This window comes from Eurosta solidaginis, chromosome 1, assembly GCF_040869045.1.
Source record: "Eurosta solidaginis isolate ZX-2024a chromosome 1, ASM4086904v1, whole genome shotgun sequence".
Taxonomy (NCBI): Eukaryota; Metazoa; Arthropoda; class Insecta; order Diptera; family Tephritidae; genus Eurosta; species Eurosta solidaginis.
The window spans coordinates 75048522-75063314 of NC_090319.1; the positions used below are offsets into that span (position 1 = coordinate 75048522).

General features: G+C 38.6%; 1 protein-coding gene and 1 long non-coding RNA gene across 2 annotated transcripts; one reads left to right on the forward strand and one right to left on the reverse strand.

Annotated features, from left to right (window-relative positions):
* The first annotated feature begins 9564 nt into the window (after window positions 1-9564).
* On the forward strand, window positions 9565-10210 carry LOC137245021 (uncharacterized). The gene is made up of 2 exons (XR_010951242.1): window positions 9565-9703; window positions 9774-10210. It is a non-coding gene; the product is annotated as an uncharacterized lncRNA (long non-coding RNA).
* Window positions 10211-11139: 929 nt separating this feature from the next.
* LOC137245059 (uncharacterized) lies at window positions 11140-12023 on the reverse strand. The gene is made up of 2 exons (XM_067775137.1): window positions 11914-12023; window positions 11140-11854 (listed from the first exon to the last, which is right to left on the reverse strand). The coding sequence occupies exons 1-2, from the start codon at window positions 11922-11924 to the stop codon at window positions 11407-11409; spliced, it is 459 nt and encodes a 152-aa protein (XP_067631238.1). The 5' UTR covers window positions 11925-12023; the 3' UTR covers window positions 11140-11406.
* Between the last annotated feature and the right edge of the window lie 2770 nt (window positions 12024-14793).

Below are 14793 nucleotides of genomic sequence, written 5' to 3' on the forward strand. Positions count from 1 at the left end.
TACATTTCAATGAATTTTTAGGGATGGAAACACATTTAAGAATATAATGAACACTTTCAAGTGTGACTGTAAAATTTTTCATTGAACACGAAACCCATTTAAGTTCCACAAAAGACATACAAGTTCCACTAAATAACTGACGTACACACGCACTATATATGAATAACATATCTTTCTATTATGTCCGGCTTTTCAATGAAAGTTTCAACTATAGTTGAAGTTGAGGTCAGTTTTCTTTGGCCGCATCCATTGAATTTTACTGCTCATCACAGTTTAAGTGGACAAATTGAATTTTTTATTTTTATTCGATTCTAAAAGTAATGTAAGCTCGCATTGGCCATTTGTATTTCCTTTTGCATTGGCGTAAGGTGGCACTGATATGCTAAAAAATTCAGTTTCTGTAATGGCTTTCGTAGCAAAGTATTTAATTTTATACTCCTATTTTTCCAAATTGGGTATAAATTTTACCCTCTTCTGACCGTCGAAATTAAATTCCTACCATTTCAGATAGCTTACATCTTCTGTATTTTTTTATTTGCTTCACCTGGTGATTCCACCATGAATTACAAGTCATATACAAATATGCTGTTGCAGACATTGCCAAAGTCACTTTGGGTTGCCCTGCTCATGAGTAATAATTCAATAAACAGCCAGCAAATTTAATATCAGAGACGAGCATAAACATTTTCGCATTTGCATACATCACCTTTTAACATATGTACCTATGAACATACACACACACATACATATGTATGTGTTACTAATGAGGCTTAATGTTTGCTACAAATCGATTTAATTCAATTTATCAGAAAATAACGTCTGACTGAATAGTTTCAACTTTTCAACCAAGAAGCATTTGCACATCACATCCACCGATCTCTTCTGTTCATTCATTTGTTAATCTGCTCTGATCGTTTTTGCTAAATTATTACGAGTTGTATGACTTCAACATTTCACTAATTCAATTAAGTAATTAATTGGCATTTTTATTGGCTTTTGAGTAGCGCAAAGTAGGTGAGCCATATTTTATAAGTATGTAATTTAATATGACTTGACTGAAATACTCATAAGTACTTACGGCTGAGTTCTTTTATTTGTACATACCTTAACTAAGTATAAGTTATATGAAAATGAGTTTCTGAATATTTATTTCCTTTGTAGTTACTAATTTAGGCATTATTAATTAATTCTCATTGAAAATGAAATAATTGTACGCACTCGCACCGTTGCGATGAACCTGAATTTCTTGTTATGCAAATGTTCCGTATCATCCTTGTTGTTGCCAATGGAATGTGTGAAAGCTCGACTAGATCTAAGGGATGAAACGATATTAGTTACTACGAGTAGATATCGATACTTTTGATCCAATACCAAGAATGTTTGTATTCGATACTTTTGAGCTGACTCATGAGAGGATATCGGAAAAAAGTAGTTGTATCAAAACACGATTTTTAGACAAATTATTATTACTAGCCGGACCCGTGCGCATCTTGCGCAACAAAATACACAAGTTTCATATCAAATATCAACAGAAATCATCTGTTCTATTAATCAATCATCTATCAGTAAAAACTTGCATCCGCTTGCGCTGCCCTCTGGCCAATGTTAGCAACTGCCGGTAATGCAGTGTTAGTTCTAATCAAATATTCACAATACAGTGTACTCTCTCCTAACGGACACCTCTCTTAAGCGGACATCTCTCATAAACGGACAATTTTTTCAGTACCAAAAAATCCTTAAGAATTTTTTAAGTTTTTCCCTTTTGGGCGGACAACCCTCCCATAACAGGACGCGTACACTTGCATTTTACCCAAAAGGGCTTTTTAATTTCCCATAACCGGACAGCTTACAACACTTTTTTTCATTTACTCTTTATCATATTCGTACAGCTGTTGCTTATTCACTAATACGTGCATGGATGTAGGGGAATCCCCTAAATACGAAGTACATGTTTTCAATACAGAAAAAAACATAAAAATGTATGTACCTATTGCATACACGTAGTTAGTATCTTCTTGTGTGTGTACGTACGTGAATCGCAATGCCTAAAGTAGTATTAAGTATTAAAGACAAAGTTAATGTCACTGAAATTCATAAGAAAGAAAAACTAAGTGTACGAGAGTTGGCAAAGAAATATAAGATCAGAAAACGCAAGCTGCTAGCATTATCAAAAATAAAGACGTCAACCCGGAGAGAAAAAAGAGTCTGCTGAAGCCCAAAGGGGTTAATATTGATAAATTGTGCTACGAATGGTTTGTGAAGGCTCGAAATAAGAGCATTCCTCTGTCAGGCACACTTATAAGGAGCAAAGCTAAAGAAATTGCAGTGTGACTCACTTACGACGATTGTAGTGCATCATCCGGCTGGCTGGAAAGGTTGAAAAAACGTCACAACATAACTTTCCGTACAATTATGTTGAATATTTTGTACACAAAACTTTATTCTTTAATTTATGAACAAAGCTTTATGAACCTCCTAACTCAGTCTTATTTGTATGTATTAATATTCTTGTTTTGGAAATAAAACTGTTTAAACATTCATCAATAATACTTTTCTCATAAGCGGACACCTCTCATAAGCGGACAAATTTGGCAGTCTCTTAGGTGTCCGTTTAAGAGAGAGTGCACTGTAGTGCCATAGTACAAATAGATTTGTTTGTGTGCTCACTATTGTTTATTTTTAACAAATTATTTTAATAAGATATAGCTAAGCAACAGCACTACGACCAATATTGCCCAAAGTTCGCTAATAGCACTAATCTCCATCTTTACAACCAAAACTTTATTTATAGATTTGGATTCCAATTAAGAGCGGAAAAGGGACCAGCACGTAAAAACAGCAATTAGAAGTAATATATAAAATTATTATTAAGCCTGGAAGTACTGCGAACTTTGTGCACATCTATTGTGCATGACCTTTCAGCCTAATTTTGTATGTGAAAGCTTTTGATGTATCTAAGTACCTCTTCAGGCTTTTTACTCCATATCACGAAGGGATTAAGAGTCACACCACCTAGATGGGAGAGTCTGTCTCGATAGAGCGACGCATTCGCAGAGAATGTGAATCGGCGTTTCATCCTCCAGCTCACAGAAACGACAAATTTGAGTATCGGATAGATTTAACTAGCTTAGGTGATAGTATAGTATAGTACCTACCCAGCGAGAGTTCTTAGGTCCTCCTTGTTTGGATTAATGAGTTTGGCTGATACTTTCTTTGCCGGAAGTATAAACAGTTTGGCCTGTCTTTGCCTTGGGCAGTCAATCCAGTGACGTCTGAATTGTTTTGTGTCCCAGTTACTTATGGTTTCCCTGGTGTATGCTTTTGTAAGTCCGCAAAAGGGCTCTGGACCATAGAATTTTGCTGTAGCACCCTGCTTTTCTAGGTAATCTGCATGTTCATTATCCTCATGTCCCTGATGTCCGGGGATCCATCCTAACAAAACCTTGTTTTGACACCCAGGTCATTAAGGAGTTCAGTGCAGTCATCCACTTCCTTAGATGTAACTATGTAGGATTGCTAGGCACGCAGGGCCACCTGGCTGTCCGACATAATGTAGATGCTCTACGGAGATGAGCCTATCCGCAAGCATTCTCTACCGCATACTTCTATTGCATGTGGATTCGTCTGCCCCTTTGGGCAGAAATATTATTAATGTTTTTTTTCAGCTTTGTGGATCATAGATCAGAGTGATACATGCTCTGTACACCCTTTCCAGTCAGAGGATCATCAGGTCACCTAGCTTTTGAAGCTTCACCGAGATAACACCATTTAATCCAGTCGGTAATTGGGGGAAAATTGTCTCACACCAATTTCCCGTGGTCTCTTTTTGTCGAAATGTCACGATTACTGGGATTATGTTTAGTTAACCTTGATAACAAATTAAAAAAGCATCGTGTTTCGACTTTTTTACAACATCCAAATATAGAACCCTTTCCAACCTGGATTCATATCTGCTTCAGGAGTGTTACTCCGAGGAAACTTCAGAACGTGTGTGAGTACTCTCTCTTCAAGGTTATCCGCCAAGAAAATATCGGTTATTCTAACTCAACCTCAAACCAGAAAGACAAACATGGCCGTGATTTCATACCCCTCTATCCAATTAGTGACACCTAGTCTTATCTCCATTCATATTTATGATCACCCTATATGTACGCATTTTGGTACACATATCTATCTGTTCCTATATGTGAACTTTCTTTTGTGGCACTTGTAAGTTCAATCAGCTGTCTGATCACATAAACAATTACAGCTTTTGTTGCAGTTTTATTTCTAGTCTTAATTGAATCCAAAACAGACACAAACAGATGAGCCACATGTTTTATTATGGACCAAGTACATCGCGATAAATATAACAATGTAGACGTAGAAGATCCGGCGTAAAGTCGTTTGGCGCTTGCGATTACTACCGGCAGACCGAGAAAATGTGCGAATTGGCAGTTTAATATACATACATATATACTTACTTTGTTACATACATTCAACTCTCATATGCATATTCTTCATTAAGGTTGTGAGAAATTCACAGCGGAATGCGCTTCTGAACTGTTTATAGTTACTGCCATGCAAGACATAATAAAAATGAGTAACAAGCCAGTTGTGTAACTGTAAGGTTCGCTAGAAACCGAACTTTATATACCCAGTAGTATGTTCTTACATATATATATATATCAAAAAACTTTTTGGGGGGTATGTAGATTATGGGCATGCATTACGGGAGCCACAAAAACTACCTCCACACCAGCATGCCAAGCTGCACATCCCACTTGCAAACACGATGGCCAAAAATATAAAACCTCGAGACAGCTTGAATGCAGGCATAGCAGAATAGCGCCATTATATATAGGGTGAACGGACTACATGGTATCGTGCATGAGCTTCGATAGAGATCTTGGGGTCGCAATAGAGCCAGAGGGTTGGCGCCAGGGTGCGAAAATGGCGGATCGCTTATCATTAATCTCCTCATGAGGCTCGTCTAGTATCGCGAGATATTGAGAAGTATATGACACATTCATTTGCAGTGTCTCTACCGTGTAGGGCTCCCACCTAAAGCGCCTCAATTCCTACCTCAAAGCCAAGCGCCGTCAGCTGGCTAGTTAGAGGCATGTATTTTTCTAGCTTCTGCCGCCGAGCCTCCTTGAAGGATTTCACTTTATTCTTAAATGGAATGGCCACGTTGATCAGGATGATACAATGGCTAACTTCGTTACATATGACGCTATAGTTAATCATATGGGGCAGGGTCTCCAAGTTTCTTCCGCATTTGCGACAGCGACGTTCAGCGGTAAGACATTTAGGCGTGCCCCGTCTATAAAGCACCAGTCACAGAAACGGTTGAATTGCCCCGATCGGAGGAAATTATTAGATACTGGCACGTCGAATTCGCTGGATAGATAACTCGCCATACCTATGTGGCATGTTAGTTTCCTTTGACTTTCCGCCGTAATCTGCCTTAACGATGATACCACTATGATGCAGGCCCCTCGAGTTCAGCATAGTGTATGCATGGGCTACAGTGGGCAGGTCCGTCAGGTCCACCTACACCTTAGTTTACTAGGAAGCTGAGGTAGGTTTATCACAGCTTGGCTGACTTTTTTAAAATCATTTTATCGGCTTTGATAAGGTAGTCTTTATATACGTCTGCCTCTTCTAAAATAAAGTCCTTGACACGCCTATGCCTGCCGTAGCGTCTACTTTCTGCCACACTGCTCGCACATCATCCAGCAAGCCAGCTGTGGTGCTCACCAGAGTTTTCCTAATCTTATAAACCAGTGGGTATTCTAAGGTGGTCGTTATACTCTCCGGCTGGCCGGGCAATAAAAGGTTGTAGCAGTTGCGTTGTTACCCCTCCCCGGTATGTGGAGCGTTGCGCATTTGGTTGTATTGTACAACAGATCTCGCGCCGTTTTCAGCGGCTTCCAACAGTTTTCGAATAATGTACTGGCAACCCCTCCATTCGCTTTCGTTAGTAACACTGTAATAACCTTGGAAATTAAAGCTTTTAATGGTTACTTTTATATTTAAGGAAATGTCTCATCCTTTCAGAGAAATGTCATTGTAAGCCAGTCCCAAGACTGATGCTATCCAATTTTATTGTAGAGATCCACACCAAAACGAAACATTCGTTTAGGATTTTCATCTAAAAAAGTCTCATTTTGCTGTGAGCCGCTAAAATTATAACAAAAATTATTAACATAAAAATTTAAATAAAAACAAAAAATTCCAAATTTGGAAGCTTTAAAAAGTATGTTCCAGTGTGGCCTAGCATTTATATTGATGTACAGCTTAATCTTAAAGCTGTATATATGTACATATATGTAAATTTTCAGCGCCGTTTAATAGTGGTGTGAAAACGCTAACGAAATTACGCGCTCAGCATTAATTGCATTCTTATATGGTTGCATACTCATACACATTAGCATGGGTGTATCTACTCTTGATCGAAAGGGGGGAGGTGGGGCAGAGGTTTCCTCCCAATAGGTTAGGGGGATTAGAATATATGCCCGCGGAAGTTATGCCTGTCCTTAGATGTGACTAAAATAACCAAAAGATTTTCTTCTTTAGCAGCCGTGGCGCTGGCATGGTATAATGTGGTCATATTAATCGTTCCTGAGATGGTCGGGCTATTGCCTTAATGATGCTTGTTACTGGAACGTACCGGATCCATATTCGGCAAAGTACAATCAACATCGATAACACTCTCCAAAACCTTCAGGGAGTATATTTATCGTTAATACAACAACAACAAAAACAACAACAACAAAGCCTTAAAGCAAATGACAGGTGGCGGACACGTCGCGACAAAAGTGTTAGATAAAGACAAACAGCCAAATGGTGCCGCGAGTCGTACAGAGAAACATCGAACACAGCAATTATGGGTCGCGAAAAAAGTGGAAGTAGTAGCCGTAACCACAGCAGTAGAAGCACTGGATTAAAATAGCTTAGTAGCCGCGTCAATTTTTATACTGACAGGCAAGCAGCAATTAAGACAATGATCTTGCATAACACAGAGATCGTATGCGACTGCAGCCTTGTCGCAGTCGTCTGCATAACAAACAAAATAGTGGATAGGACAACTCGCAGTGAAACTTTGGTCTAACTTTTCTGGACTTTTTTAAATGGCTAAAGTGCGCAGGCGCTTGCCTCCTTCCCAGATAGTTTGCGACCCACTTCTTTAGATACAGGAGGAGTACTCCATGCCTTGCATTATTGTGCCTTGACAGGCCCTGTCAAAGAATTACAATATGCCAACCGCCACGGGTGCGAAGACTTTTCTTGACTTAGCATCGAATTTGCCTTAGCTGCAATTGGGATTTGTGCAATAGTACATATGAAAGTTTTACGGAAACTATGCCGATTACCACGATGAAATAAGGAAGTAAAATGAAAAATATCACACGATATGACATTTTGAAGCTAGCTTGTTTCCCTAGCTTTATAAGCAGGATAGTCACTGACCGTTTCCACTCTTTAAAAAAGATTATAAAGGAGGATAGTAACAATGTGACCACATGAGCTAGGTATCTAAATTCCTTATCGCCAAAGTCCTGTAACAATGGCATGGCTTTTCTTTCTGAGCCTAGCTGTTGGAAAGGTAAGCCCGCTTTGAGGGCTACTTAAATTTCTATGGGTGTTATGGTGACGTGTATCAAGTTATTAGAAATTTTGTTGGTTGTATTTTTGGAATTGGCAGGAACGGCAGGGTTGCCCAAAACTTATCAACACCAGCAAAGGCGTTTCAGTTTTTTAGATAAACCTCCCATTTTGCTCATTCGTTAGAAGCCGTCTGATGTCCGTGATAAGGTCCCTTATTTCGTGCTCTACTAGGCTCCGTTGTCACACAATCTCTCGTTCTCTCGCTATAGCTACGGTTAGAAAACTATTACGTAGCTCCGGTATTCTATTAGCAGTATTGAAACCGAATAAGGACAGTGCGAAACTAACGTTTTCCTTGATGAATATCAGTGCGAATTGTGAGCGCACGGAAGGAACGCTACATCAATTCTGTAAACTATCTTTAAGGTAATAAAATTGGCTTCCTACAACGACAGTTTGTCAGAAGCTAAATAAGCATTAGCTGCCTGACGATGCAGTTTCGAAGTCCTGCGTCGACGGCGAATATCTCTGGGTAGCTAAAAGTTTCAATTCAACCGTGTAAGGGCGTATTCATTCAATATTCTTTTACATGCTAATGGTCGTGGTATCATAATCAAAACAGACGATTTTGTAATGCATGTTAAAGAGTGGCACACCTGCTTACCTGCTCATAATAATTGGTAGCTATTTAAGCGACAGGGTACTCCTTTTTGATACGGATGAGGGACCAAGAAAGCATAACTTGACGGGCGGTGCCCCTCAGCGAGCTTTTCTAGGGCCAACGCTATGGAATGCGATGTATGACGGTGTGCTACAAATCGAATTTACCGAAGGCATGGAAATTGTGTCGGCTATGCAGATGATATTGTCGTAGTAGCAGTGACCAAGAAACTTGATCTGCTCCAAGCATTATGTAATAACGCCGTTGGAAGAATAAAGGAATGGCTGACGAACACTGGGCTGGAGATGGCTAGCAAAGTCTTTCTTGAAATATCTAGGAGTAAACATTGACTTAACACTAACTTTTAAGAAGCACTTCACGGCGGTGGGGGAGAAAGTTTCTGGAGTTAGTGGAGCCCTAACGCAAATAATGCCCAACATCGGCGGCCCAGGCAAAGCTACCCGTCAGCTATTATCCAACGTTACCAGCTCGATAATATTATATGCAGCACCAGTATGATACGGATCTAAAATGGTCCACCAAAAAGATATACTAGCAGCCTACGGTATTTCTGCTATACGAATAGCATGTGCTTATCGACCGGTGTCCGACGACGCGATCCATGTTTTATCCAGGAAATACCAGTAGATCTACTCTCAGATGAAGTGGCCAATCTGTATGGCATTGGAATCAGCCAACCATCTGAAAAAAAGCGCAAGGACACGAACAATAGTTAGGTGCACGAACAATAGTTAGGTGCAAGGATCGAGAAAGGTGGAAGAATCGAGAAAAGGGCGCTGGACCTTCATGCTAGTTCGGAATATAGCGGAATGGTACGAGCGAAAGCACGGCGAACTAAATTAGCACCTCACACAGATATTGAGTGGCTTCAAGGAATATCTACATAAGCGTGGGATAGAGCAGGATCCTTTATGTCCCTCCGAATTTGAATGCACAGAACACGTAGTATTTCACTGCCCTCGTTTTCACGGCGAAAGACTCTCTGTACACAGAGTTTTTGAAGAGGAGCCTTCCATTAAGAATTTAGTTCCCCGAATGTGCAGACAAATAGATAGTTGGACTGCTGTGAGCAAGATGTTCTTTATAGCTATGACGCAATTGATGCATCCTGAGCCCAAAGAAATGCGCATGCGAAGTAGTGACGACTAAATCGCCTTCAGCAAAAAGGTATGCCGAATACAACCGAACAAATCCACGTTGCGATAAACACTGTCTCAAAAAAATTCGGACAGTAAAAAATCCAAAAATTATTTCATATCCTCTCTTTATAAATCATATCCTATATCCTTGTTTTTCACTTTTAAATAAAAATTCAAAACCAGCACGTCTCAAATTAAAATCTCTTCTCCTTTCTGAAAAAAAAAACAAAACTTAGTGATTTTCTTCGCTTAACCAAAGCATCAGCAGCAATAAGAAAATGGATCTCGAGTAAGTATTTTGCTAATACTTTTTGTTTTGGAATTCCCAGTTCTTTTGATAATTTTAATTTTCTTCATAGCTGCGACTTTGGCAAAGAGCTTCACTACAACAAATACACCGTGCCAAAAGAGCTACAATATTTTCGTCCAACCGGCACACCTTATGCGGCATATACCCCATGTCCACCACAACCACCATGTCGTCCATTTCCACATGAATTCAATTGGAGTTATACCGGAAAAGGCGATCGCGCTCAAGTTGTTGTTATTCCATTGAAGAAGCAAAGCAAAAAACAGAAGAAACATTAAAATGTGCTGTCGAAGTTTTGTTGCCGTGAAAATTTCAGCTGTAAAATGTCATAAACGAAGAAAATCCTGCATACAGAGCAATGCGAATAATTTCATTGTGGCTAGAAAGGAAATAGATTTGTGGATATTAAAAAAATGTTTAGATACATTTTGGATATTGCCTTTAAAATATTTATTTATTTTTTAATAAAAAATGTTGATTCTTCAATGATGAATTTCTTTCTGCATGAGATGATGGCCAGATGGGTTAAATAGAAGTAGGCCCTATCTCAGAAACTATTTGAAAAATGTCCTATTTTGGAGTTCCGCAATAACAACAATGCAGTCAACTGCTTAACGTAGGCTAGCTTTCAGGGCGCTAAAGGGGTTATATCAGAAAACACAGAACACAGCCATTTGATGCGGCCGTTTACCGGCAGACTATTCACGTAATTCATAAAGAGTAGGTAAAATATACCCCCCCTGGCTGGCGGGCTTAGAATATACCCGCGGCAGATATGCCTGTCGTAAGAGGCGACTAAAATACCAAATTGATTCAAGGGGTTGTGTAGCGCAAACCTTTCAAGGGATTGCCACCGCAATATAAAGCTTCTTCAACCCAATTATCAACCTCACCTACCCGTGGCGAATCCTTTCTTTAACACCCGAAACCCTGGCGACCCCAAGTTCCTCATGGATCGAGGGGGGGGGGGGGGGGGGCCCAGGGTCTTCGGGGAGTGTCGATATCGCTACAACAACAACAACAGTAGGTAAAATCAACGTTAACTATCTTCCCCAGGAAGATGCGAATGCTGCGAACCAGACTAGCTTATTCAGACCAAGACATGTACAATGTACATATTTCCCGCATGCGGACCTTGCCCACGATAGAAACCATAATTTGCCTTGTTTTATCGTTGGAACCACTAATAAATTAACTGAAATATTCAGTATATCAAAATGTTCTTTATTTACAGCACTAATATGGTAGCAGAACTTCACAATTCAAACTATTCGCGTACTTCACCTACAACGTTTTAAAATCAAACTGATTTACTCTTTCCCAGACTGAGTTGCTTATATAATCTCAGTTGCCTATTTCGCCGGTCTCGACTTTTCGCGAGCAGCCTTCTTGATTAGTTGCTTGTTTAAATCTCTCATTTATCTGCATCTCATATTCGCTGTTGTCTTCTATTTATTTATATGTATGAGTAATGTCGTCTGCGCTCTTCGTTGCTGTTTACAAGATGTTTATGTCATCTGTGCTCTTAGCTGCTGTGTAAATGTGTGCGTAGCTATTTGTTGTCTTACGTACGTGAGCAACTTTTAGTTTCTGATTTTTCTTTGCGCTACATTAAGGAACAACTACACTGTAATTTCAATTTCCTCAAACATCAAACATCAAATTTTTTTACGATCTAATATTCAATACCATAGTCTATGCCTTAAACGATACGTAAACGCTAACTGATTCATGGTACAATGTGGTGGTCGTGCACAGGAGCTTTGAATATGATTTCTGGGTTGTATAGCACGACGTTTACTATACGTTTTAGGATAAAAGGAACAATTATATGTGGTTGCTGTTTCTGGACGAACAGTTGGACGACCGAAATTTGATCTAGGTAGAATTGGACGACGACGACGTGGTTGCTTAAAACTAAAACAGTCATAACCATCAAAATCTCTGTAGTTCTCAAAATCTGTATATCCTTCAAACTCCTTACAATTACCAAAATCATGATCACCGCAAATTTCATCACATCCATCGTAGTTCCAATTGAATTCTCGGGTTGAGGGAAAATTTGGTGGCATGGGAGGAGTAAAGTACGATTTCGAATGCGAAAAATGTGTCGGAAATAGATCGGGGTCTCTAATGGAAAAATAGTTTTGGTATTTTTATTCTTATTACAATGTAGCATTTTTACTTACTCCAGATTCATTGTGTATTTTGTGGTATTATATAATTTTTTTAATTTTTATCTATTTTTATAACGCGGATTAACAAAAATTTTGACTTTTTTGAGCGAATTTCTTTTTTTTTTTCTTTTGATTGTTGGAAAAGCATTTTTTTAATATGATCACTTCATATTTGTACCTACTCTATTCCAAAACTGGGCTGTTTTAAAAGTTAATATTTTACCAGCGATTATTATTTTTATCAGAACCCGCCTATGGAAGCAGACTCCGCTGGAAGGACCAGGTGGAAAATGATTTAAACACCCTTAGTGTGACCAATTGGTGGCAGTTGGCAAAGGGAAGAAGTGACTGGCGCGCCTTATTGGACGGCCATAACCGTTTAAACGGTTAAGCGCCAATTAAGTAATTAAGTAATTTTACCAGAGATTTTGTTCTGCAAAATTTGAAGTGTTCTTAAACGGACGGTCTAAAAAATGAGTAGTACCAACCGACTGGTTATTCCAAATAAACAAGCAGAAGAGATGTATATGATCTCAATCCCTTATGAATAATCGGGGTGTTACCGAAGTTAGTTTTAGGAATCAGAAAGTGGAAATTGGAGCAAGGTATGAGCGTCTAGAGAGGTAGAAATAAAAAAGTGTTGCTTACCTTTGCTAAATGTTTTTGCTGCACAAAAAAAACAAAAATAAAGTGCAGTGCTAGGACTTTTCGGAGTAACATTGTAATGAATTTTTGCAAATTCCGCTTATTTGAAACCTTCTGATAACGTCCGAATCGCTGAACTGTCGAAGAAATAACTCCAATATTCTGTATTGCAAAATAGTCCTTACAAGACTACTTTGGGAGTAGTACAATTATACTTCACAATTATTCTTCACTTCGCATCTAATAGCATGTTTAAATCAAACTGATTACTGATTCCTTGCGCTGCTTTTATACTCTCGGTTTTCTCGTTCATCCATTTCTCCTATGGTCTAGTCGTTTCGCAAAAATCTGTTCGAGAACAGTTGTATCACATGATTGGTTACCCAGCTATATACATGTATATTTGTAGATTATGCTTTTTTTCTAGCCATGTGCATGGGTATGTGTGAGTACAACTTCTGCTCTTAGCTGATGACTACATATGTGTATGTGAGATATTCTTTGTCGCCTTCTTTGTATGTGTGTTCGACTGGGTCAATTAATTAACCGATATCGCGCCATCGATTTTTCGATAGGATTTGGGCTCAGGAAAAAAAGTTCCTGACCCAGAATAGATTGGTGTTGAAAATGAGCGAAATCGGATGATAACCACGCCCACTTTTTATATATATATCATTTTGGAAAACATAAAAAACGTGATTATTTAGTAAATAATACACCTAGAATGTTGAAATTTGACATGTGAAATGACATTGAGACTCTTGATAATAATTTGAAAACAATTTTTAAAATGGGCGTGGCACGGCCCACTTGCGATAAAATCAATTTTACAAATATTATTAATCATTAATCAAAAATCGTTAAACCTATCGTAACAAAATTCGGAGGGGAGGTTGCCTTTACTATAAGAAATGCTTCGAAGAAAAATTAACCGATCGTAAAAAAATAGGGTACACAAATTTTCCCTAAAGTAGAAAATATTTCAAGTAAAAATGAACGGGATCGGTTAAAGACCACAGCAACTTAGATATAAAACAAATTTAAAAGGGTGGTAGACTAGAATAATAAGCTATAACTTAGCAAAAAAAGTTTTGAATCAATGATATTTCACTTGTCAAGTTTTATTGTAAGAGGAAATGGGGAGACATTTTTTCAAACGGGAGGTGCCACGTGCTATGTAGAAAAGTAATTTATCTGAAATGAAATGTACAATTAAAGCTCACGCTGAGTATATAATGTTCGGTTACACCCGAACTTAGACACCTTTACTTTTTGTTGTTGTGATTATTTACTAACATAGTGCATAGCATAGTGATGCTAATATTCGCCACAATATCAAAACTAATTTAAAACCAAAATAGTGCAATATGTGCAAAACTCTCAGATGGCTTTGGGGAATTTTATTAATGTTGATGGTCCTTTGTTGGATATTAATCCGATACGTTCCGGTAAATAGCACGATTGCAATACTAGCCCAACTATCTCAGGTACAATTTTATACGACCACTTTAAGGACCTAAGTCATCCAACCCCCTCCTTTAGTAAGGAATTTGCTGTCGCCAGATTCTCGCCCCTTTAAAGGGTTCTATTACACAACCCTTTGTGCTTGGCGCTCTGAACTATATGACAAGATTCAAGTTTTCAGCTCAATGTTAAGTGTTTTAATCATCGACCGTATGATTCCTACCTTTTCGTACGAGTTTTCTTAAAACATTTTCATTTTGGCCACTGAAAAACGATTAAGATTTCAAGCCTCCAACTTACCGAGAAGCTGCTTAAAATCTATCGTATGATATATGGTTTCTAAATATTTCGACCCGTACGCCACCTAATGTACCTTTTTCACTTTTTAATGCATTTTCTCGATGCTCTTCGCTAGGTATGAATTTTCAAGATTGTCGTTCGATGGTACGATTTGCTTAATACCCCGATTGGTGCGCCACCTACCCGAAGTTCTTGCGTTAGATATAGCAACGCCCATGGCTTCTGAAATTCATTCGAAGTTTTACATAAAGATCGATCGAAGGACTCTTAATATCACATTGTAACGATTTTTGGGGAATTCCAGATAATTATGGGCCTTCTGCCAAGATTAGAATTGCTGAACTGTCGAATAAATAACTGCAAGATTCAGTTTGCAAAATGGTCTTTATTTGACTAATTTGGGAGTAGTACTTTACAATTATACTTCACAACTAATATCGTGTTTAAATCAAACTGATTAGTTATTCCTCAGCTTGCGCTGCT